Genomic DNA, 25,970 nt, shown 5'->3' on the forward strand with positions numbered 1-25,970 from the left:
CCCCTGAAGTTTAATAAACTTCTATAGCAGTCAGAGTAGGTTCATGGTGTTGATAATAGCCTGGATGAGTAACAAAGACCTACAATTGTGAAAAGTGACCCAGGGAAGTTTTAAGGAAGAATATAAAACTTACAGAAAAAAATAGTCATTAATTTAATGACTAAATGTATGAGGGTGCTCACGTGGTCTGCGCTGCTGTAATAAATATTTTTGCTAATAAAATGTAAAATTGAATTTCTGACATGCTTTTCAGAGGCTACCTGTTTTGGTCTGTGCATTTCTGTTCAACTTGTAGACTAACACAAAATGTAATTGTTTAGGAATTGTGAAGCCTCCACTGAAACGTTCACGTTCTGCCCCTGATGGTGGTGATGAAGACAACACAGAACCTTTCCTTGACCAGATTTCTGAGGGAAGTTCAATAGATGAAGAAGAGAAGACAGATAACCAAAGTCTGCTACGATTACTAGAGGAGGGGGAAAAGGTACAGAAACCCATTACTGTCCTTTCTCCTGGGGAGTGCAGTAGCTTTTTTTTTTTAGAATTAGAATTAGAACATTACAGCGCAGTACAGGCCCTTCGGCCTTCGATGTTGCGCCGACGTGTGAAACCATCTGACCTACACTATTCCATTTTCATCCATATGTCTATCCAATGACCACTTAAATGCCCTTAAAGTTGGCGAGTCTACTACTGTTGCAGGCAGGGCGTTCCACGCCCCTACTACTCTCTGAGTAAAGAAACTACCTCTGACATCTGTCCTATATCTATCACCCCTCAACTTAAAGCTATGTCCCATGTGTCTTTTAAACGAGATTAAATTCCTTTGTTAAAATAAAAAATTGTTTGCAATCCTACTCAAGATTTTGAGAGGTCTGAGTAAAACAGCAAATAACTGAGTAAATGGAAAAGTTACTTATCAAATTAGAATTTCAGCCCTTTCTAGTCCAGATCAATGTAACTGCATTCCAGTGGTCCTAATGCCTAGAAGATAATGTGTTGGAATAATATTGCTAGATATCAATAATGGGTATCTAATGATTAGTGAAACAAATGGCAGCTCTGTATTATTGAGGTAGTCATAGAATTATACAGCATAGAAACAGGCCCTTTGGCCCATCGTGTCCCTGCCGGCCATATAGAGGAAATGTGTTTTTCCTTGGAGTCACAGGATGGGAGGTAAATATTTTACAGGAGTCTAAAGGGGGCACATTGTTACTTTTGGTGTTCGTAAAACTGGCATTAGTGAATCAGCCAGCTGTTGCACATCCCACGAGGTTTTTCTTTCTGTCGACTTCAGTGAAATTTCCCTCCTCTGACTTTAGCCTAGGGTTGTAATCAGGTCAGCAGCGACCGTATGGAAAACATGTTTTTTGAAAAGTAATACCCTGTTTCATATAAGTAAATATTCTCCAAAGCCTTTGCATCATTTACAAGGCATAAGTCAGGAATGTGAAGGAATACTCCCCATTTGCCTGGATGAGTGAAACTCCAACAACAGTCAAGAAGCTCGACACTATCCAAGACAAAGCAGTCCACTTCATATTGGCACTCCATCCACTGGCGCACCATGGCTGCAGTGTATACCATCTACATGATGCACTGCAGCACCTTCCAAACCTGCAACCTCTACCACCTAGAAGAACAAGGGCAGCAGACACATGGGAATACCACCTCCTGCAAGTTGCCCCCCCAAATCTCTCATCATGCAGACTTGGAAATATATCACCAATCCTTCACTGTCACTGGGTCAAAATCCTGGAAATCCCTTCTTTAACAGCACTGTAAGATGTACCTACACCACAAAGAATGCAGCAGTTCAAGAAGGCAGCTCACCACCACCTTCTCAAGGGCAGTTAGGGATAGTCAATAAATGCTGGCCACATCCCATGAACAAAAGAAAAATTATGATTCGTCTGTGCTCCACTTTGTGCAGGCAAAGTCCATTTACTGTATCAACATGACTGGAATCAGTTCTGCCCGAATCTAATGCACTATAGAGTCATACAGCACCGAATTAGGCCCTTCGGCCCAAAGCATCTGCGCTGACCATCAAGCACCCTAATCCCATTTTCTTGCACTTGGCCTGTAGTCTTGTATGCAATGGCGTTTCAAGTGCTCATCTAAATACTACTTAAATGTTGTGAGGGTTCCTGCCTCTGTCACCCCTTCAGGCAGTGTGTTCCAGATTCCAACCACCCTCTAGGTGAAAATATTTTTCTGCAACTCCCCTCTAAACCTCCTGCCCCTTACCTTAAATCTATGCCCCCTAGTTATTGACCCCTCTACTAAGGGAAAAAGTTTCTTCCTATCTAACCTATCAATGCCTCTCATAATTTTGCATACCTCAATCATGTTCCCCCTCAGCCTTCTCTGCTCCAAGGAAAACAACCCTAGCCTATCCAGTCTCTCTTCATAGCTGAAATGCTCCAGCCCAGGCAACATCCTGGTGAATTTCCTCTGCACCCTCTCCTGTGCAATCACATCCTTCCTATAGTGTGACCAGAACTGTACACAGTACTCCAGCTGTGGCCTAAACAACGTTTTATACAGCTCTAACATAACCTCCCTGCTCTTAGATTCTGTGCCTCGGCTAATAAAGGCAAGTATCCGGTATGCCTTCCTAACCACCTTAACTACCTGTGCTGCTGCCTTCAGTGATCTGTGGATAAGCACCCCAAGGTCCCTCTGACCCTCTGTACTCCCTAGGGTCCTACCATCCATTGTATATTCCCTTGCCTTGTTAGTCCTCCCAAAGTGCATCACCTCACACTTCTCAGGATTAAATTCCATCCGTCACTGCTCTGCCCATCTTACCTGCCCAACTATATCATCCTGTAATCTGAGGCTTTCCTATTCACTATTTACGACATCACCAATTTTCGTGTCATCTGCGAACTTACTGATCAGACCTCATATATTCAAGTCTAAATCATTAATGTGCACTGCAAACAGTAAGGGTCCCAGCACCGACCCCTGCGGTACCCCAGTGGTCACAGGCCTCAATTCGCAAAAACAACCCACGACCATCACCCTCTGCCTCCTTCCACTAAGCAAATTTTGGATCCAATTTGCCAAATTACCCTGGATCCCAGAACCAATCTCCCATGCGGGACCTTACTAAAAGCCTTACTGAAGTCCATGTAGACGACATCATCTGCTTTACCCTCATCTACACATCTAGTCACCTCCTCGAAAAATTCAATCAACTTTGTTAAACACGATTTCCCCCTGACAAAACCATGCTGACTATCCCTGATTAATCCCTGCCTCTCCAAGTGGAGATTAATCCTGTCTCTCAGAATTTTTTCCAATAATTTCCCTACCACTGACGTTAGACTCACCTGCCTATAATTACCTGGTTTGTCCCTGCTACCCTTCTTGAATGATGGTACCACATTCGCTGATCTCCAGTCCTCTGGTACCTCTCCTGTGGCCTGAGAGGATTTGAAAATGTGTGTCAGTGCTCCTGCTATCTCCTACCTTGCCTGACATAGCAGTCTGGGATACATCTCATCTGGTCCTGGGGATTTATCCACCTTTAAGTCTGCTAATACAGATAATACTTCCTCCTTTTCATTGCTAATTTGTTCAAGTGTATCACAGTCTCCCTCCCTGATCACTACACCTACATCATCCTTCTCCATACTAAACACAGATGAAAAGTAATCATTCAAAACCTCACCTATGTCCTCCGGCTCCACACACGGATTGCCTCTTTGATCCCTAATGGGCCCCACTCTTACCCTGGTTATCCTTGCCCTTAATATACCTATAAAACGCCTTGGGATTTTCCTTTATCTTGTCTGCCAGTGTTTTTAAATGCCCTCTCTTCGCTCTCCTAATTATTTTTTTAAGTACCCCACTACACTTTCTATACCCCTCTAGGGCCTCCGTTGTTTTCAGCACTCTGAATCTGCCATAAGCCTCCTTTTTTTTCCTTATCCAATCCTCTATATCTCTTGGCATCCAGGGTTCCCTGGACTTGTTGGTCCTACTATTCACCTTTCCGGGAACACGTTGGACCCGAACCCTCATTATTTCCTTTCTGAATGACTCCCACTGGTCTGATATACACTTTCCTACAAGAAGCTGCAATGCCCACTTTGGCCAAATCCTGTTTTATCATACTGAAATCTGCCTTCTCTCAATTCAATACTTTTATTTCCAGTCCCTCTATGTCCTTTTCCATAACTACCTTAAATCTCAGAGTTATGGTCACTATCGCCGAAATGCTCTCCCATTGCCGCTTCTACCACTTGTCCGGCTTCATTCCCCAGGATTAAGTCCAGTACCACCCCTCCTCTTGTAGGACTCTCTACGTGCTGGCTCAAATAGCTCTCCTGAATGTACTTGAAGAATTCCGCCCGCTTTAAGCCTTTTCCACTAATACTATCCCCACTAATATAGGGGAAGTTGAAATCCCCTACTATTATTACCCTATTATTTTTGCACTTCTCTGAGATTTGCCTACATATCTGCTCCTCTATCTCTCCCTGATTGTTTGGAAGCCTGTAGTACACTCCCAGCCAAGTGATTGCCCCTTTTTTGTTTTTAAGTTCTACCCATATTGCCTCATTAGGGGAACCTTCCAAAATATCATCCCTCCTTACTGCAGTAATTGACTCCTTAATCAACAGTGCAATGCCCCCTTCTCTTTTACCTCCTCCCCTATCACATCTGAAGATTCTATACCCTGGGATATTGAGCTGCCAGTCCTGCCCTTCCCTCAACCATGTCTGAGTGATAGCAATAATATATTCCCATGTGGTAATCAACACCCTCAATTCATCTGCCTTACTAGTAAGACTCCTTGCATTAAAATAGATACAATCCAGCCTTGCATTATTTGCTTGAGCCTTAACAGACTGGCCAAGAGAGTGTGGAAAAATGGCGCACTGACACGGAACACAAAAGTCCGAGTGTATCAGGCCTGTGTCCTCAGTACCTTGCTCTATGGCAGCGAGGCCTGGACAACGTATGTCAGCCAAGAGCGACGTCTCAATTCATTCCATCTTCGCTGCCTCCGGAGAATACTTGGCATCAGGTGGCAGGACCGTATCTCCAACACAGAAGTCCTCGAGGCGGCCAAAATCCCCAGCTTATACACACTACTGAGTCAGCGGCGCTTGAGATGGCTTGGCCATGTGAGCCGCATGGAAGATGGCAGGATCCCCAAAGATACATTGTACAGCGAGCTCGCCACTGGTATCAGACCCACCGGCCGTCCATGTCTCTGCTTTAAAGACGTCTGCAAACGCGACATGAAATCCTGTGACATTGATCACAAGTCGTGGGAGTCAGTTGCCAGCATCCGCCAGAGCTGGCGGGCAGCCATAAAGACAGGGCTAAAATGTGGCGAGTCGAAGAGACTTAGTAGTTGGCAGGAAAAAAGACAGAGGCGCAAGGAGAGAGCCAACTGTGCAACGGCCCTGACAAACAAATTTTTCTGCAGCACCTGTGGAAGAGCCCGTCACTCCAGAATTGGCCTTTATAGCCACTCCAGGCGCAGCTTCACAAACCACTGACCACCTCCAGGCGCGTATCCATTGTCTGTCGAGATAAGGAGGCCCAAAAGAAAAGAATAACAGGTCTATATTTACTTTGCCCTCCAGACCGACTTAATTGTACATCACCCCCTACTGTGCTTGCACTCTGTATCCCATCCCTCTGCCAAATTAGTTTAAACGCCTCCCCCCCCCCCCCCCCCCGCCCCCCACCACCAACAGTACTAACAAACCTTCCAGCAAGGATGTTGGTCCCGTTCCAGTTCAGGTGCAACCCGTCTAACTTGTACAGATCCCACCTACGCCAGAAATGGGCCCAGTGATCCAGGAAACTAAAGCCCTCCCTCTTGCACCATCTCTTCAGCCACACATTCATCTGCTCTAACCTCCTATTCCTATACTCACTAGCCCGTGGCACCAGGAGAAATCCAGAGATTACAACCTTTGAGATCCTACTCTTTAATCTGCGACCTAGCTCCCTAAATTCTTTTTGCAGGACCTCATCCCTCTTTCCACCTATGTCATTGGTACCAATGTGGACCACGACCTCCGGCTGTGCACCCTCACCCTCCAGAATACTCTGTAACCGCTCGGTGATATGTATGACCCTTGCACCAGGGAGGCAACATACCATCCTGGAATCACGTCTGCGACCACAGAAACGCCTGTCTGTTCCACTAACCATAGAATCTCCTACCACTATTGCCCTCTTGTCCCTTTTTCTCCATCCCAGCACAGCTGAGTCACCCATGATGTTCTGGTTATGACTCTCGGTGCATTCTCCAGAAGAACCCTCTTTCCCATCGGTACTCAGAACTGAATATCGGTTAGAAAGTGGGATGTTCTCTGGGAACTCCTGCCCTGACTTCTTTGTCCATCCAGCAGCCACCCAGTTTCCCCACCACCGACTGTGCTCGCCGAGGCACCGGGTTGACTACCTCCTGCAACGTGCCATCCACGTAGTCCTCCACCTTGCGGATGCGCCACAGTGACTCCAGCTGCCGCTTGAGTTCCGAAACCTGAAGCTCAAGCTTCTGCACCCGGAGACACTCTCTGCAGACATGTTTGCCAAGGTCACATGGCACATCCACGACTTCCCACATTGCACAGGAGGCACATTCCACTTGGCCAAGCTGCCCTGCCATTACTAAACTTTACAGTGAAAACTTTAAAAGCATTAAAAGTAATGTGTGTCTTCAGTTTGTTTAGGGAGGGCTGTTGGCTTTTCTGGGCATACTCGCGATACATGCATTATATTTCTTCACATAAAGTGGCATCCTTTCTTGACCCTCGCCAACATTGGGTCCTCAGCTGTCCGCAACTTCACTTTTAACATTGTATTTTCTGGGTTTCTTGACTCCCAACCTTCTCTGACTCCATAACTGGTAGACTACTACAGCAGCTGTATTTGATCATCTGTCCTAATAGCTTGTTTTTTTTTGGCTTGGTGCCATTTTTTGTTTGATTTTGCTCCTGTGAAGTGGCTTGTAAATTTTACCTATGTTAAGATGGTATATAAATGCAAGTTGTTGTTGCTGTCTTAAGAATTCCAAGGCTGCCTGTATCGTCAGCAATTTATTTATGTAAATTTTAAATCAGGGCTGGGTTATCTTCGTTCCATCAAAATTGTGCTGTTCATGCTTTCTCCATCCAAGCCTCTTGCCCATAAACAGCATGACTATGTCTGTTTGACCAATTTAGAACTTTTTCAACAGGAAACTGCATTTCAAAAGAGAGGTGGAGAGAGAGAAATATAAATAACTAGATCTGAGTTTTGAAAATATATAAAATACTGATATGCTCTTAACTCAAGCTATTTGTAAGAAATTACATGCTATAGTCAACATTTAAAACACAGGCTACATCCTGGATAATAGTTTTGACGATCACTTTCTGTCCCATATAAAGGAAACATATTGAGGTATCAACATGAATGCAGAAGTATAACTCAAGTCAGAATGAGATCTGACTGCTGAGTGTTCTAAAGCAAAGTAGTATGAGATGGTCTACCACTGCCTGTGTTTTGCTCTAGATAATGCTATGTTGGAGTGAAGCTCTAAGAAGTGTCAATGTAGTCAATTGGACCCTTAGATTAGTTTAGAAATTTATTTTTGATTCATCTTATCCCACCAATTCCTTCTCAATATTAAAAATTAATTGGCCAGGGAGCAGAGCAAAACACATCATCTTCCCATCATCAGAACTATTATTGCCTAGCGAGAGCCCTTTTTGTAGAATTGGCCAAAACAAATAGGGGGAAACAACAATGAAGGTCAAGAGGAAAGATATGACACCTTAGGCAGCTGATATGGAGTTTAACCTCTTATTAATGAATTTTGAAATGCAGCAAACAGAGTAAAGGACAGGAACTGAAAAATAATTTTTCAAACTACCCCAAGCTAGTAATTGTAAAGCAGAAAACAGGGCAACAAGGAATTGCTGAGTGACTGGCAAATATATCTCCCTTCAACGTATTTACAACTATTCGCAAATTTCCCTTTGATCTACTTAGGAAGTCATGAGGTTAAATTTTCCGATTCGAGCTCCAAGTCTGAAGCCTTGCCTGCTAAAAGCAGATATCAGGAAATGGCAAGCAAGCTTCAATTTTTCGCTTCAATTTTTCACTACAAATGGATGGAAAATCTTAGTCTTATGTATGTGCCATTTCCCCAAAATGCACTCACAGCAGTAAGCATGGCACTGGGAGCTTACAGTTTATTTTAGCAACGCAGTCACTTCTACAGTAGATTATATGTATTACCAGGATGGGTAGATTAGCCAGACAGTATTAAAAGTGTTCATCACTACCATGATCTGTAGCTCTTCTTGTAATGATAGCTGAAAGTCACAGAGCTCAAATGTGCCAGCATCAATAATGACGATTCATGAGCTAATAATTTATAAATTCCATTCATTGAAAATGTAGCTACTTGAATACCTGGATTGCCTGATTCTGTCCAAAAGAATTTTTGCTGGGAGCATTAACTTTGCCAGTTTGTTTGTGGAAAGCATTATATTTTAATATTAAAAGCAAATTACTGCTGGTGCTGGAAATCTGAAATAAAAAGAGAAAATGTTGGAATCGCTCAGCAAGTTGGGCAGCATTTGTAGAAAGAGGAAAATGGTGCATATTGATTAATGTAAATTAAGCTTTAATGTAACAATTTGTGAAATGATATAGCTGTGAGATAAACAAGTACAGTAATAGGTATTTGGTTTGTTATAGATACAGCACATGTACAGATGTGCTCGGGTACAGGGGCTGGACACCAGTGAGGGCCTCCTCTTGTTTGGCAAAGAGCATTTCTATGTGATTGATGGCTTCACAATGACTGCCACTCGGGAAATCCGTGATATTGAGACGCTGCCTCTGAAGTGAGTATATTTCTTTTATTTGGCTGCTGTATTGACTAGATATTTACAGTAAACTCTTAAGTTATATATATTTATTGTACCCTTTTAAAATAAACAACTTTATCCATCTTCTAATTGTGGATATGCCTATTAAAAGGACTTTATCTATATTGGTTTTCAATTATTTATCTGAGTAAGTAGCTAGTGGTTATAGTACCTTTAATTTGTGATTTATGAAACTGATTTGATATCCAGATCAGTTCATAAACTACATAGAGATGTCTGTGATGACGAAAAAGATAATTTCGGTTACATGGTAAATACAGGACCATTCATTAAGATTGTCAGCTCTGATTGGGTATATTCCTGGAGGTTTGGCAAGCCTACCATTCATTAAAGTCATGCCACTGCCTTTTTACCACAAGGCTGTGTGTTCACTAATAGCAAGTCATTCTGCTAAAGATATAAATGTTCTAAGACATTCACCAAAATTATCTTAAATTGTGGGTTGGAGGACATCCCTGATAATAGTATTGGATTAATACTCTTGATAAATATAAATAGATATTTATTTTATGTACCAAAACCTAGTAATGTTCTCTGATCAGTTATTTATTCCACTTCATGATTATATATTGTCATAATGTTTGTCTGTAGTAAGAAAGTGGTGCCAATGCTTCATTGTTAGTAACTATCTTAAATGTGCATTCTCCTTTTAGTCATCCTGTAGGATTTCTGTGGTTACAACCCTGTTACAAACGAATCTTAGTTTTTTATTTAAATTATGCTTTACTTTGTTTAAAAAAGTAACAATTCTTTTTTGAAAAAATCCAGTTTCAATGCTGCTTTTCTCATAATTATCAATAAATGATGAATATAACCATAGGGAAGAATGTTATGGAATTAATTTCCAAAAGCCCGCGCACAGACCTGTCAACCATCAACATTTCATGCTGGCAGTCAATGTTTTGAGGACCAGTGTGGCCGTGTTTGCTGATAAAACTCAGCATTGGTTTGGCCCTTCTTAATTCAGTCCTGTGGTGGCCCATTCTGGCTGTGAACAAAGTGGAAAGGTCCATCTTATGTCAATGCTGCTCCTAATGCTAATGCCAGTGATTTTGTTCTCTCTGCCATAGGTGGGAACTCTGCCAAAAACACCCACCCACCTACAGTATGCAGTGGATGAATTGCTTCCATTGTTATTAACAGGGCAGCGCAGCGGCGCAGTGGTTAGCACTGCAGCCTCACAGTTCCAGCAACCCGGGTTCAATTCTGGGTACTGCCTGTGCGGAGTTTGCAAGTTCTCCCTCTGACCGCGTGGGTTTTCGCCGGGTGCTCCGGTTTCCTCCCGCAGCCAAAGACTTGCAGGTTGATAGGTAAATTGGCCATTATAAATTGCCCCCAGTATAGGTCGGTGGTAGGGGAATATAGGGAAGGTAGGGATGTGGTAGGAATGTAGGATTAGTATAAATGAGTGGTTGTTGGTCGGCACAGACTCGGTGGGCCGAAGGGCCTGTTTCAGTGCTGTATCTCTAAATAAATAAAAAAATAAAATAAACAATAGCATTTGAGGAGAGAGAACCTGATCCAATCGCTTAGTAACAGAACCCAAGCAGGACAGATCCAAATATCGCTTTCTTTTTCTTTTTCTTTTTCTTTTGGCTTTTGACTCTGAAATATAAGAATATTTAAAATTAGCTAGAATATATCATTTTAATGTGAAAATTAGAAATTTTACAGAGGAGTATGAAAAATACAGATGAGGGATGCTGGAGAACCTGCAGCTTAAGTTGCAAATTTTGTGTAATTATTTGTTTTCATATGTCATAGGCATATGTTTGAAAACAGAATTGAGACGGAGAGTTCCCTTCCGTTTACTGTCCGTAATCAGTGTTTTTGACTAGTGTTTTGACCAGGTGAGAAAGGGGTCTAGGGTTCCTTCTCAGCCTTCACCTGGTCTTACTGTAACAGGGTTTTATTTTTAAACACACTGTTTTTATAGCTCCCCCTTAGTGAATTATTTTTCACTGCTTTCCAATTATAAGACAAAGAAACCAGCACAAACAGGTTTTCTTAGGTTTAAAGAAGAAAGGTTGAAATTTTATTAAACTTAAACTCTAATTCGGTTAACGTCTACGGATACATGACACGCCCATGCTAGCATGCATACGTGATGCACGCATGCAGATAGAGTCAGAAAAGAGCAGAAGAAAAATAAAGTGGAAAAGTTTGAGGCAATATCTGAAGTGCTTTTTTGTTACGGTTCTTCAAGCTCACTGTAAAGTCCTTGATTGTAGGTAGGTCTTGTTTTTCATTGGGGCCCAGTATTCTTCTTAAACCTTGTTCGTTGCAGCAGACTTTTCTCTCTTGAAGTTCATGTGGGTCCAGAGGCTTGTGAGAAAGAGATGGGATCAGACAGGAGAGGTCTTCTCACTCGAGGAGCAAACAGTCTTTTTGAGTTCAAAAACTCTGGCTAGTTCAAAAAAACCTGGAACAGCCAGTTAGTCATGTAACCAGTTGGTTTATCCAGTTCTGGCTTTTGTGGATTGTATCGCCTTAGCAGACCCTGGAATGTCTCTTCTTACACACAATACCTGGTGATCAAAGTCCATTTTAGGTTAAGTGGATAAGGGAAGTAACCTCTCTTGTCTCCATTGGTATACAAATGTCCTCCATCCAAGTGTCTGGCAGCCTTCTCTTCTTTCCGGCAACAATTTGAAATGTAATGTCCATATGGTGAAATTAATATGCCTCATTCCTGGCAGGTGGGGGCCCAACATGACACTAGGAAGGTGTGTGTGTTTCTTAACCCCTGAGTGTGTGGCCAATTTAAATAACCAGTAGCACACTTTTCATGGGTTTAACTAAAGAGGATTCACCCGTTCATCCTGAAAGTCTGACGCTACGTCACTCAATCATCAGACACACACACTTGAGAAAGAAAGCTGTTGAAGAGGATAGTGCACTTTTACCAATGGTAAACAAAGGACGGGTTCATAAGTCACGTGATTTTAGCTCATCCTGGGGAAACGCATACTTTTCGGGCCCGGTGAAGAAGGCATTTTCACTCCTGAAATGTAGTTAGGTGGATTCGATAGCTGGAGTCGTATATCAAAGTCGTTGCAGGATTCTCTCGAAGAGATGGATTTTCAGCAAGTCACAAAGTTGTTGCTTGTTGCCTCATTACCAGAAGGTCGGTTTTCTGTACTGGTGGACTTGAAAAGGAACAGGTTCAGAGACTCTACGATGCTACAGCCTCCAGTTCTTTGAAAGTATAGTGGTACTGCCTTGTCTGCTATCTCTGCAGCTATTGTTTTTTGACTGACCAGTTTCTTCCTGGTGCTTGGAGTAATAAGATCTGTTATCTTTGATTAGTTTCAGTCATGTGACCACCTGATCAATACTTCCATTGCCCACCCAGAAAGATTTGAAGTTCAAAGCCATTGCAACACAATGGGGGATGGATGGTGGCCATTCATACCTAATTTATGATTTAATTGGTTTCTTACAGCTCTCTTTAAGTTTCAAGCTCGGAGGCAGTGAGTCTAGGAGTCCATAGATAATGAGTTTTCGGTAGGACCACAAACAGTGGAAGGTTTGAATTCCATAAATTGTTTTGTCTTGGTAAGCCCATTCAAGGGAGGCACTCCACCCATGGTCGTTCAATTGCAAAAGTTACCTGGCCCTCGGCAGCCATCTTAAGCAGCCTTTTTAGTGCCCATTGTGATTCATTTTTAAAAAAAATAAAAGCATTCAGTTCTAGAAAATTCTATGCTGAATACAGACCGTGTTTAAAGTTATGAATAGGACATGCCTTTACTGAGTATGACACCTATATCAGGACTATTCCATCAGTTGTCAGCTTTATGGAGGCTGTGTCTGCTCTTCTGAAGCAGTTGGTCAGTTTTGCAGGATTTCTAGATTGGCATGTATGAGATGAGATTGTGAATTTAAAAGGAAAGGTTATGGACTTACACTATCTCATTTATACTTCTCTTGGTTTCCATCACCTACTGGAATTCACCTTGTTTTAATCTTTACTGGTAGCATTTCTTCCTAATGTTCACAGTGAGGACTCTTAAGATGAATTCTGGGTGTATGATCAGATATTTTGTACAGGGGTATTATTTGAAGCTGAAATGTATTTTATTCATATTCTCTCATGCCAATATCATCACCCTCTTTAAGAACAAGGGTGACCGTGGTGACTGCAACAACTACCGTGGAATCTCCCTGTTCAGCATAGTGGGGAAAGTCTTCGCTCGAGTCATTTTAAACAGACTGCAGAAGCTGGCTGAGCGTGTCTACCCTGAGGCACAGTGCGGCTTTCGAGCAGAGAGATCCACATTGACATGCTGTTCTCCCTTCGCCAGCTACAGGAGAAATGCCGCAAACAACAGGTGCCCCTCTATGTTGCTTTCATAGATCTCTCCAAGGCCTTTGACCTAGTCAGCAGACGTGGTCTCTTCAGACTACTAGCAAAGATCGGATGTCCACCAAAGCTACTAAGTATCATCACCTCATTTCATGACAATATGAAAGGCACAATTCAGCACAGTGGTGCCTCATCAGACCCCTTTCCTATCCTGAGTGGCGTGAAACAGGGCTGTGTTCCCGCACCTACACTGTTTGGGATCTTCTTCTCACTGCTGCTCTCACATGATCAGATGACAGGTTGTTCAACCTTGCCCGTCTTAGAGCGAAGACCAAAGTCCGAAAAGTCCTCATCAGGGAACTCCTCTTTGCTGATGTTGCATTAACATCCCACACTGAAGAGTGTCTGCAGAGACTCATCGACAGGATTGCGGCTGCCTGCAACGAATTTGGCCGAACCATCAGCCTTAAGAAAACGAACATCATGAGATAGGACATCAGAAATGCTCCATCCATCAATATTGACAACCACACTCTGGAAGTGGTTCAAGAGTTCACCTACCTAGGCTCAACTATCACCAGTAACCTGTCTCTCGATGCAGAAATTAACAAGCACGGGGGAAAGGTGTCCGCTGCTATGTCCAGACTGGCCAAGAGGGTGTGGGAAAATGCCACACTGACACGGAACACAAAAGTCCGAGTGTTTCAAGCCTGTGTCCTCAGTACCTTGCTCTAAGGCAGCGAGGCCTGGAGAATGTATGTCAGCCAAGAGCGATGTCTCAACTCATTCCATCTTCGCTGCCTCCGGAGAATCCTTAGCATCAGGTACAGGACCATATCTCCAACACAGAAGTCCTCGAAGCGGCTAACATCCCCAGCATCTCCACCCTACTGAGCCAGCGGCGCTTGAGATGGCTTGGCCATGTGAGCCACATGGAAGTTGGCAGGATCCCCAAGGACGCATTGTTACAGCGAGCTCGTCACTCGTATCAGGCTGCTTTAAAGACGTCTGCAAACGCAACATGAAGCCCTGTGACATTGACCACAAGTCGTGGGAGTCAGTTGCCAGTGATCGCCAGAGAAGGCGGGGCTAAAGAGTAGCGAGTCGAAGAGACAGCAGTTGGCAGGAAAAAAGACAGAAGTGCAAGGAGAGCCGACTGTGTAACAGCCCCGACAACCAATTTTATCTGCAGCGCCTGTGGAAGAGTCTGTCACTCTAGAATTGGCCTTTGTAGCCACTCCAGGCACTGCTCCACAAACCACTGACCACCTCTAGGCGGGAGGTCAAAGAAGAAGATTGTTTGAAGCTAGAATGTATTTTATTCATATTCTCTCATTTTCTCTGTCGGCATTCATTCAGTTTAGGGTATGGTCTTGTGGGTCATGGCTGCCAATATGGCCTGCCTTTTTGTGTGAACTTAGACAGTGAGTGTTAGCAGGTGAGCCTGATCCTGTCTTTATTCAATATCCAGAAAAAAAGTAGAAAATTTACAGCCTGGGTCCAATGCCACTCCTAGGCCTCGGGTTGGTGCTGCACAGGCAGCAACCACTGTTTTCGTGGTGGCACTGCTCAGTTAAAGATCTGCCGGTTTCTGATTGGTTGGCAGCTCTGAGTGCGGGACTTCCAGTGCTGGGGTCCTTGATCCTGAGGAAGGGCCGTCGCTGTCCTGTTAAGTGCCTAATTGGTTTTGGATTCAGTGCACTCCTCATAGAAGGGGTGACGCGGGGTTCTCATCGGTACCTTTGCTGGAGGTTGAGATCAACCCCCGTTGTCTGGATCAAATCCTGGCCATCGTATCTATGCTGCCAAAAAAAAAGAGCTATCCAGCCTAATCCAACTTCCAGCTCTCGGTCCATTGACCTGTAGGTTACAGCATTTTAAGTGCATATCCAAGTACTTTTGTAAATACTCTGCAGGTTTCTGCCTCTGCCATCCTTTATGGCAGTGAGTGCAAACCCTCACCACTCTCCAGTTAAAAAAAATTTCTCCTCAACTGTCCTGTAATCCTCCTTCCACTTGCTTTAAATCTGTGCCCCCGGTTATTGACCTCTTCTTATCCACTCCATCTAGACCTCTCTTAATTTTATGCACTTGAATTAAATCTCCACTCAGCATCCTCTGTTCCAAAGAAAATAACCCCCATCTATCCAATCTTTCCTCGTAGTTAAAATTCTCTGTCCTGGCAACATGCCCGTAGATCTCCTCTGTACCCTCTATAGTGCAACCACATCCTTCCTGTAATGTGACTAGAACTTATGCAGTGCTCCAGCTGTGGTCTAACTAGTGTTTTATACAGTTTGGGCTTAACCTCCCCGCTCTTATATTCTATGCCTTGGCTAATAAAGAAAGGTATCCCATATGCCTCCTTAACCACCTTATCTTGTTGTTCTGCTACCTTCAGGGATCAGTGGACATGCACCGTCATACACCCCTGTTCCTCTACACTTCTCGGTATTATCCCATTTATTGTGTATTCCCTTTCCTTGTTTGCCCGCCTAAATGCATTACCTCCTTTTCTGCCTACATGCAATCCGTTGATGACTTCCTGCAATTTACAGCTGTCTTCCTCACTATCAACTGCACAACTAACTTTTGTAACATTTTGTAGACGTTTAAGTCTACATCGTTGATATATACCATAAAAAGCAAGGTACCTGGTACTGAACCTTGCAAAATTCCTCTGGAAACTGCCTTCTAGTTACTAAAACACCCAACAACCATTACCCTTTGCTTCCTGCCACTGAGGCAATTTTGGATCCAACTTGCCTTTGGATCCTATGGGCTCTTACTGTTCTGATCAGTCTGCCATGTGGAACCTTGTCAAAAGCCTTGCTAAAATCTTTGTAGTTCACTTGCACACTTTCCAACAGGACGTACTGGATAATAACTGGAACAGGAACCCCTGTTGATTTTCTGCTCCGTAGGCTTGGGATGCTGAAGCTAATTATAATGCTGTCTTCTGAGCTCAGTAATTCAACACAGACTCAGACCTGGACTATATGCCTAAATTACTAAGTGTTGTTAGTGAAGTCTTACACTACTAATTTAAATTAATTAATGAAGCAATGTCATCAGGAATCATTCTTTGTGCCACAGTGAAACATTTTGTTTGTGAAATATCACACTTGCAGTTTTTACTGGTGTCAACAGCTTTCCTGAATGAGGAGAGGGGTATGTGATTCATAAATTCAGCTGGTCTGGTTCAAGAAGAAGCATACTCTGTCACACCTAATGTTAGTTTGTTTTTCCTCTGAAATTTCAAGCATGCATGAGCCTATTATCCCCAGAGGAGCACGGCAAGGACAGAGTCAGTTGAAGAGGACTTGCAGTAAATTTGCTTATGAGGACATCAAAGAAGTGCATAAGAGACGTTATCTACTGCAGGTTAGAGTCATATTGCCTTTTTTGATTAAATCTATTATTTGCTTATTTAGATGATTTGTTCTACTCTTACAAATGATTCCTTCCTACAGCCTATTGCAGTTGAAGTTTTCTCTGGTGATGGGCGAAATTATCTCTTGGCCTTCCAAAAAGGTGTTCGAAATAAAGTGTATCAAAGGTAGGAAAACAATTTTTGCTCTCATTTTCTGTTACTAAAGAAAACAGCAAGTAGGGGTTTAAACCATGTGGGATTTGACAAGTTAGTTAGGGATAAATCCAAGTTAGTATGAGTGCATGATATTTCCTTTTTATAGGTTTGTTTTGGTCTATTGATGGAACATTCTGCAATAGTATTTTTAATTAAAGTGGTAAATAATTGAATGATTTTTGTTTCTTTGCCCTAGTGCTGTTTGTCCTTAACTTTTCAAATGGATGCAATTTCCATTTAACATTCACAGAAAATATACTGAATAATGTAGAGTATAATTAATGAAAGCTGCAAAGCGCTATCACTTAATTTCAAAGAACAAGAACAACAAAGAACAGTACAGCACAGGAACAGGCCATTCGGCCCTCCAAGCCTGCGCCGATCTTGATGCCTGCCTAAACTAACACCTTCTGCACTTCCGGGGCCCATATCCCTCTATTCCTTTCCTATTCATGTATTTGTCAAGATGTCTCTTAAACGTCGCTATCGTATCTGCTTCCACCACCTCCCCTGGCAGCAAGTCCCAGGCACTCAGCACCCTCTGTGTAAAAAAAACTTGCCTTGCACATCCCCTCTAAACTTTTCCCCTTGCACCTTAAACCTATGTCCCCTAGTAACTGACTCTTCCACCCTGGGAAAAAGCTTCTGACTATTCACTCTGTCCATGCCGCTCATAACTTTGTAAACCTCTATCATGTCGCCCCTCCACCTCCGTTGTTCCAGTGAAAACAATCCGAGTTTTTCCAACCTCTCCTCATAGCTAATGCCCTCCAGACAAGGCAACATCCTGGTAAACCTCCTCTGTACCCTCTCCAAAGCCTCCACGTCCTTCTGGTAGTGTGGCGACCAGAATTGCATGCAATAAGTGTGGCCTAACTAAGGTTCTGTACAGCTGCAACATGACTTGCCAATTTTTATACTCTATGCCCCGACCGATGAAGGCAAGCATGCCGAATGCCGCCTTGACTACCTTATCCACCTGCGTTGCCACTTTCAGTGACCTGTGGACATGTACGCCCAGATCTCTCTGCCTGTCAATACTCCTAAGGGTTCTGCCATTTACTGTATACCTCCCACCTGCATTAGACCTTCCAAAATGCATTACCTCACATTTGTCTGGATTAAACTCCATCTGCCATTTCTCCGCCCAAGTCTCCAACCGACCTATATCCTGCTGTATCCTCTGACAATCCTCATCACTGTCCGCAACTCTACCAACCTTTGTGTCGTCCGCAAACTTACTAATCAGACCAGCTACATTTTCCTCCAAATCATTTATATATACTACAAACAGCAAAGGTCCCAGCACTGATCCCTGCGGAACACCACTAGTCACATCCCTCCATTCAGAAAAACACCCATCCACTGATGCCCTCTGTCTTCTATGACCGAGCCAGTTCTGTATCCATCTTGCCAGCTCCCCTCTGATCCCGTGTGACTTCACCTTTTGTACCAGTCTGCCATGCGGGACCTTGTCAAAGGCTTTATTAAAGTCCATATAGATAACATCCACTGCCCTTCCTTCATCAATCATCTTCGTCACTTCCTCAAAAAACTCAATCAAATTAGTAAGACACGACCTCCCCTTCACAAAACCATGCTGTCTCTCGCTAATAAGTTTGTTTGTTTCCAAATGGGAGTAAATCCTGTCCCGAATAATCCTCTCTAATAGTTTCCCTACCACTGACGTAAGGCTCACTGGCCTATAATTTCCTGGATTATCCTTGCCACCTTTCTTAAACAAAGGAACAACATTGGCTATTCTCCAGTCCTCTGGGACCTCACCTGTAGCCAATGAGGATGCAAAGATTTCTGTCAAGGCCCCAGCAATTTCTTCCCTTGCCTCCCTCAGTATTCTAGGGTAGATCCCATCAGGCCCTGGGGACTTATCGACCTTCATGTTTTGCAAGACACCCAACACCACCTCCTTTTTGATAATGAGATGACTGAGACTATCTGCACTCCTTTCCCTAGGCTCATCATCCACCAAGTCCTTCTCTCTGGTGAATACTGATGCAAAGTACTCATTTAGCACCTCGCCCATTTCCTCTGGCTCCACACATAGATTCCCATCTCTGTCCTTGAGTGGGCCAACCCTTTCCCTAGTTACCCGCTTGCTCTTTATATATGTATAAAAAGCCTTGGGATTTTCCTTAATCCTGTTTGCTAATGACTTTTCATGACCCCTTTTAGCCCTCCTCACTCCTTACTTAAGTTCCTTCCTACTGTCGTTATAGTCCTCAAGTGCTTCGTCTGTTCCTAGCCTTCCAGCCCTTACAAATGCTTCCTTTTTCTTTTTGACTAGGCTCACAATATCCCGCGTTATCCAAGCTTCCCGAAACTTGCCAAACTTGTCGGTCTTCCTCACAGGCACATGCTGGTCCTGGATTCTAATCAGCTGGCGTTTGAAAGACTCCAACATGTCAGATGTTGATTTACCCTCAAACAGCCGCCCCCAATCTAAATTCTTCAGTTCCTGCCTAATATTGTTATAATTAGCCTTCCCCCAATTTAGCACCTTCACCCGAGGACTACTCTTATCCTTATCCACAAGTACCTTAAAACTTATGGAATTATGGTCACTACTCCCGAAATGCTCCCCCACTGAAACTTTGACCACCTGGCCGGGCTCATTCCCCAATACCAGGTCCAGAATAGCTCCATCCATTCTACCCAACAATTGCAAGGAACTCATGGACTTCTTTGTCACTGAGATTGAGATCATCCAATCAGATGCCTTTGCCACTTCCTTCCCTTCCCCTTGCGCATTGACCCAAACTTCCTTTAAGGTTCCCCTCTGCCCTAGCTCTGAATTTGCATCTTTCTCTATTTTCTCTCTGATCTCCTCATGCCCACTCGGAGCTCACCTTGTCCATGAGACCCATCTCCTGCTCCATCGACCCTATTCCCACTAAGTTGCTGACCCCCAATTTCCTTTCCTGGCTCCTATGTTAGCTGATGCTGTTATTAGTTCTTTCTCCTCAGATACTGCCTCCTCTCCTTCAAGTTCACCTCAAAAAGCCAACCCTTGACCCCTCTGTCCTTGCAACTTACCACCCATCTCCAACCTCTTTCCTTTCCGATGTCCTTGAACCTGTTGTTGCCTCCCAGATCCATGCCCACCTTTCCCAGAACTCCATGTTTGAAACCTTCAATCAAGTTCCTGCCTCTTTCACAATACGAACACAACTCTTATCAAAGTCACAAATAACATCCTATGTGACCGTGACAAATGTAAATCCTTCCTCGTCCTTCTTGACAGCCTTTGACGTGGTTGACCTCGTCATCTCCTCTAATGTCTCTCCACTATCATTACACAGGACTGCACTTACCCCTGTTTTTTTTTAAAGAGATACAGCACTGAAACAGACCCTTCGGCCCACCGAGTCTGTGCCGACCATCAACCACCCATTTATACTAATCCTACATTAATCCCATATTCCTACTATATCCCCACCTTCCCTCAATTCCCCTACCACCTACCTATACTAGGGGCAATTTATAATGGCCAATTTACCTATCAACCTGCAAGTCTTTGGCTGTGGGAGGAAACCGGTGCACCCGGCGAAAACCCACGCGGTCACGGGGAGAACTTGCAAACTCCGCACAGGCAGTACCCAGAATTGAACCCGGGTCACTGGAGCTGTGAGGCTGCGGTGCTAACCACTGCACCACTGTGTGTTCTTAGCTATCATTCGTAGCCAGCAAGTTAGCTATGAATGGTTACTCTTCCCTTCCAGAACCATTGTCCCCCTTCCATTTCTCATCTACATGCTTACGTGCTGCCTCTCGGCAACATCATTCCAAAAGCAGTGTCAGTTTCCACATATACACTGGCGACACTCAGCTCTACGTCACCACCATCTCTCTCGATCGTTTTCTCTGAATTGTCAGACTCCTTGTCCAACATCCAGTACTGGATGAGCAGAAATTTCCTCCAACTAAATGCTGGGAAGACTGGAGCCATTTCCTTTGGTCCCTGCCACAATCTCTGTTCCCTAGCTACTGACTCCATCTCTCTCCCTGGCAACTGTGTGAAGCTGAACCAGATTGTTCACAACCTTTTATGGGATTAGGAGAGAAGTAAAAACATCAACAATTAGGAAGGCAAAGAGGAACTATGAAATTAAATTTTCAAGGAACATAAAATAGTAAAATATTTTGCAGGCACATCAATAAAAATAGGAAGGTTGGGATGGGAAGAGGGCCATTAACGGGTATACCGGGTAATACACAAGTAACGATAGAGTGATGCAGAAATATTAAATAATTATTTTGCTTTGGTATTTCCCAGGCGATAGAACAGGTGGACTTGACATTGGATGACATGAGTAATGGGAAAGGTGCATTTAAAACATTAAAAAAAAAAGTGAACTATTAAATAAATTAATGAAACTCAGAGGATTAAAACCCCTGATTTTGACGGATTGCATTCGTGCATTTAAAAAAAATTTAGGCCAGAGATAGCAGAGGCATTGCTACACATGTTTAATAATTCATCAGAAAGAAGCGTAATGCCAGAGGACTGTCAGATAGCTAACATTATGCCTATATTTAAGAAGGGGGATAGAACATGTCCAGGGAATTATAAACCAGTAAATTTGACATTGGTGGTAAGAAAAGTAATAGAATCCCTACTAAAGTAAAGAATAGAAGAACGTCCAGAAACAAAAGATATAATGCTGAATAGTCAGCATGGATTTCAAAAGGAAAATCTTGCTTGACCAACCATATTGAATTTTTTGAGGAGGTGACAAGAGAGTAGACAATGGTGACGCCGTGGATCTAATTTATTTGCAGTTTCAAAAGGCCTTTGATCAGGTACTCCATAATAAACTAAAGACTAACATCTGAGAATGCAGAATCAGGGGACAAGTGACAGAATGGATTGCTCGCTGGCTTCAAGACAGAAAGCAGGGAGTGGGAGTAAAAGGTAGTTATTCACAGTGACAGAGGGTAGTTAGTGGTGTTCCACAAGGATCAGTGCTGGAGCCACAGCAGTTTACAATTTGCATCAATGATTTAGACTTTGGAATCAAAAACACAAATTTTAAATTTGCTGATGACACCAAATTGCTGGGGGTGGGGGAGCGGGATGGGTGGTGGATAGTCAATACTGAGGTGGACTACAGCAAATTACAGGTGGACATTAATAAACTTGCAGAATGGGCAAATAATTGGCAGATGAAGTTCAAAGCAGATAAATGTGAGGTGGTACATTTTAGTAGGAAGAATAGGGAGGTCACTTATTACTTGGAAGGTGCGAGTCTAGGTGGGGTAGAGGAACAAAGGGATCTCAGAGTACAACTACACCAACCACTGAAAGTTGCACCACAGATTAGTAAGGCCATTTTTTTTTAAAAAAAGCAAACCAAGCACTAGGTTTTGTTTCTAAAGGGATAAAATTGAAAAGTCGGGAAGTTATGTTAAACCTCTATCGAATCTTGGTTAGACCACATTTCGAATACTGCATGCAGTTTTGGTCACCATATTATAAAAAGCCGATAGATGCAGTAGAGAGGGTGTAGGGCAGATTTACAAGATGATACTAGAAATGTGTGGATGTACATGTCAGTAAAGGACGAACAAACTGTGTCTCTTTTCTCTTGAAAAGAGAAGGCTGAGTGGTCTCGTCATAGAGGTCTTTAAAACTATGAAAGGTTATTTTAGTGCCTGTGAGACTGTGTCCACTTGTGGGGAAGAGCATAACTAGAGGCCATCCGTATCAGATACTCACCACGAAATCCAATAGGGAATGCAGAAGAAGCTGCTTTACCCAAAGAATGGTGAGAATGTGGAACTTGCTACCACAGGGAGTGGTTGAAGTGAATACTATAGGTGCATTTAAGGGGAAGCTAGACAGCCATATGAGGGAGAAGGGAATAGAGGGTGACGCTGATAAATTTAGATGAGGAAAGACGGGAGGAGGCTTGAGTGGAGCATAAATGCCAGTATGGACTGGTTAGACTGAATGGCCTAGTTATGTGCCATATATCCCAAGTAAAAGGAAGATTGTTGTGGACCAATTATTCAGCCCCTGGACATTGTTGCAGGAGTGCCTCAGGGTAGTGGTATAGGTCCATCCATCTTCAGCTGCTTCATCAATGATCTTCTCTCCATCATCAGAGAGGATGTTCGCTGATGATTGCACAATGTTCAATACCATTTGCAGCTGCTCAGATACTGAATCAGTCCATGCACACATGCAGCAAGACCTGGACAACTTTCAGGCTTGAGCTGATAAGTGGCAAGTAAACATTCACACTACACAAGTGCCAGACAGTGACCACCAAGGGAGAATCTAACCATCTCCCCTTGACGTTCAACAACATTACCATTACTGAATCCCACACCATCAACATCCTTGGGGTTACCATGGGCCAGACATATAAATACTGTGGCTACAAGAGCAGGTCAAAGGCTGGGAATTCTGTGGTGATTAATTCACCACCTGATTCCACAAAGCCTGTCCACCATCTACAAGGCACAAGTTAGGCGTGTGATGGAATGCTGTCCACTTGCCTGGATGGGTGCAGCTCCAGCAACACTCAAGAAGCTGGACACCGGCTAGGACAAAGCAGGCCACTTGATTGGCCCCCCCATCCACCACCACAAACATTCGTTCCCTGTACCACCAGCGCACAATGACAGCAGTGTATACCAACTACAAGATGCACTGCAGCAACTCAGCAAGGCTCCTTTGACAGCACCTTCCAAACCCACGACCACTGCCACCTAAAAGAACAAAAGCAGTTGGTGTATGGGTACACCACTGCCTGCAAGGTCATCTCCAAGTCACAAACCATCCTGATTTGGAACTATATTGCCATTCCTTCACTGTCACTGGGTCGAAATCCTGGAACTCACTCCCTAATAGCACTGTGGGTGTACCTACACCACCTGGACTCCAGCTGTTCAAGAATGCCGCTCACCAACACCTTCTGAAGGACAGTTACGGATGGGCAATAAATGCTGGCCTTGCCCGCAACGTTCACATTCTATGAACAAATATTTTAAAAAATAATTCGCACCAAACCCTGTTCACCCATTATCCCATGCACGCTAATCAACATCAACTCCCAGTTAAGCAACATCTCAGTTTTAAAATGCGCATCCTTATTTTCAAATCCCTCCTTGGTCTCACTCCTCCCTATCTCTCTAATCTCCTCCAGTCCTATAAACCCTCCCAAGGATATCAGCGTTGCTTCAATTCTGGCCTCTTGAGCATAACCAGTTTTAATCATTCTCCCATTGGCATCCAAGCCTCAGTCCGTGGCTCTGAAATTCCCTGTCTAACTTTCTCGATGCCTCTACCTCTCTTTCCTCCTTTAAGATGCTGTTTATAACCTGTCTGTTTGACTAAGCTTTTGGTGAACTGCCCGAATATCTCCATATGTGCCTCAGCTTCAAATTTTGTTTGCTACTGCTCCTGTGAATTGCCTCGGGACATTTTACTTCATTAAAGGTGCTATACAAGTACAAGTTGTTGTTATTATAGTACCATGTGTAAAGTGTAGTAAGTTTAATTTTGGTGCAGAAACAGTTGCAGACACAAAGCTAACTCTCATGCAAAGTACTAAGTCAGATCTTTGTCAATTCTCCTCAACAAGTAAAACTAAACCTACTAGCTGTTTATGCGACAATAACAAATGATTCAGTTCCATGTGTTACCACAAAAAGAGTAATAAGTTATGTAACATTGATTTATTTTTTCACTTTAATTTTCCTTACTTACATTCCTTCCATTACTTAGCTGTTTTATTTTTCAATACAGCTCGATGACTTGATTCTTAGAGGTTAATTGTTGTGCATAGGTAGTCGCTTCAGTTTACTGAAATATTTTTGTGTTTCAGATTTTTAGCTGTGGTTCCCTCTTTGACTGACAGTTCTGAGTCTGTTTCTGGCCAGCGGCCCAATACAAGTGTGGAACAAGGGTAAGTACAGGTTACCACAGCATCCTGGGATTTTCTCAGTCTCTTACTAGTTGTTTCTTTAATGTTTTAAGAAGTTGTGCTGTAAATTAATAAAATAGAATATGTTTGGTTATGTTTACATGAAGATACGAGATCTGTTGCCTGATTTTCCTCAGCTACTGTTGAAAATTTAGAATTGTTCAGTGCCAATGTAGGATAACTCTTTAAACATTGACCGGTATTGTGTTGTCAGAGGTAAACTATGTTTTTAAATCTCTCTACCTGCACACCCACCTCCCCCCCCCCCCCCCCCCACACCCCAATACCCATCTCACCATTTAAATTATTTTCACCATTTTAATTTAAATTTACTTTCTCTCAGTCTTGGGAATCTCCATACTGTTGAGAAGATAAACAGGCATCTTGCTTTTACTCCATGCCATAGCGAATTGACACCAAACCACCACACTATCTGGCTTCTCTTTTCATAAAGCATATTTGCTATCCTATCGGATCCTTCAGATGGTTATGTTGTAGTTGGTTGTACACGTGCAATTTTCTGCACTTATTTTAGAGAAGATATTGAAGCCTTTAAAAAAGATGCAGTGTAGGCTTATTAGGATGATAATGGATGAAGCGTACAAGATTAATTTTCCACTTTTGCAGTCCTGGCACATTTAAATTATGTGCAAAATAACTGGCCAGCTGAAAAACAGGTGTGCAATTTTCTGCACCCAAAAATCAAGTAAGTGCTGCTCTGTGCTGGGAGCGCAAAATCAGAAAATTATCCTTTATGTAATGTCATGAGGCTGGAAAACCCAAGATTTTCTGAAGCAGAAATTAAAGAAAGTTAAGACAGAAGTATCCAAAAGATCGAGGGGATAAATAATAAATGGTTATTTAAAAGAAAATTATTTGCTCTGACTGGTGAATCAGTAAGGGGATATGAACTTAATCTACAATTTTAGCTCCCTGGTGGGAGTTATGCAACTGGGAAGGGCCAAGTCAGATGGCATAGCCTCCATAATTCTCCCCTTCCTCCCTGTCCCGAACCAATTGAAAGAGGTGAGCTGACCACTGTGTGGGAGCAGCATTTCAGGCAGCAGAATCCAAAGAAACAGTTTCCCACATTTGGGTAAATGTTTATTTGGAAGGTGGGGATGTCTAGGGTAGGGGAGGCTCAAGGTTTCATTTTGGAACCCGGAGGAGCATTCCTGCATCTCATTGTCCAG

General features: G+C 43.1%; 1 protein-coding gene across 1 annotated transcript in view; it reads left to right on the forward strand.

Annotated features, from left to right (window-relative positions):
• wdfy3 (WD repeat and FYVE domain containing 3) overlaps positions 1 to 25,970 on the forward strand; it is a 498,547-nt gene that overhangs the window by 403,127 nt on the left and 69,450 nt on the right. Inside the window, exons 45-49 of the mRNA XM_068038896.1 lie at positions 321 to 484; positions 8,734 to 8,882; positions 16,500 to 16,620; positions 16,710 to 16,795; positions 24,679 to 24,759. Of these exons, the coding sequence (XP_067894997.1) occupies positions 321 to 484; positions 8,734 to 8,882; positions 16,500 to 16,620; positions 16,710 to 16,795; positions 24,679 to 24,759 (601 nt within the window). The remainder of the gene's footprint in view (positions 1 to 320; positions 485 to 8,733; positions 8,883 to 16,499; positions 16,621 to 16,709; positions 16,796 to 24,678; positions 24,760 to 25,970) is intronic.

The sequence above is a fragment of the Heterodontus francisci genome, chromosome 1, assembly GCF_036365525.1.
Source record: "Heterodontus francisci isolate sHetFra1 chromosome 1, sHetFra1.hap1, whole genome shotgun sequence".
NCBI classification, from domain to species: Eukaryota; Metazoa; Chordata; class Chondrichthyes; order Heterodontiformes; family Heterodontidae; genus Heterodontus; species Heterodontus francisci.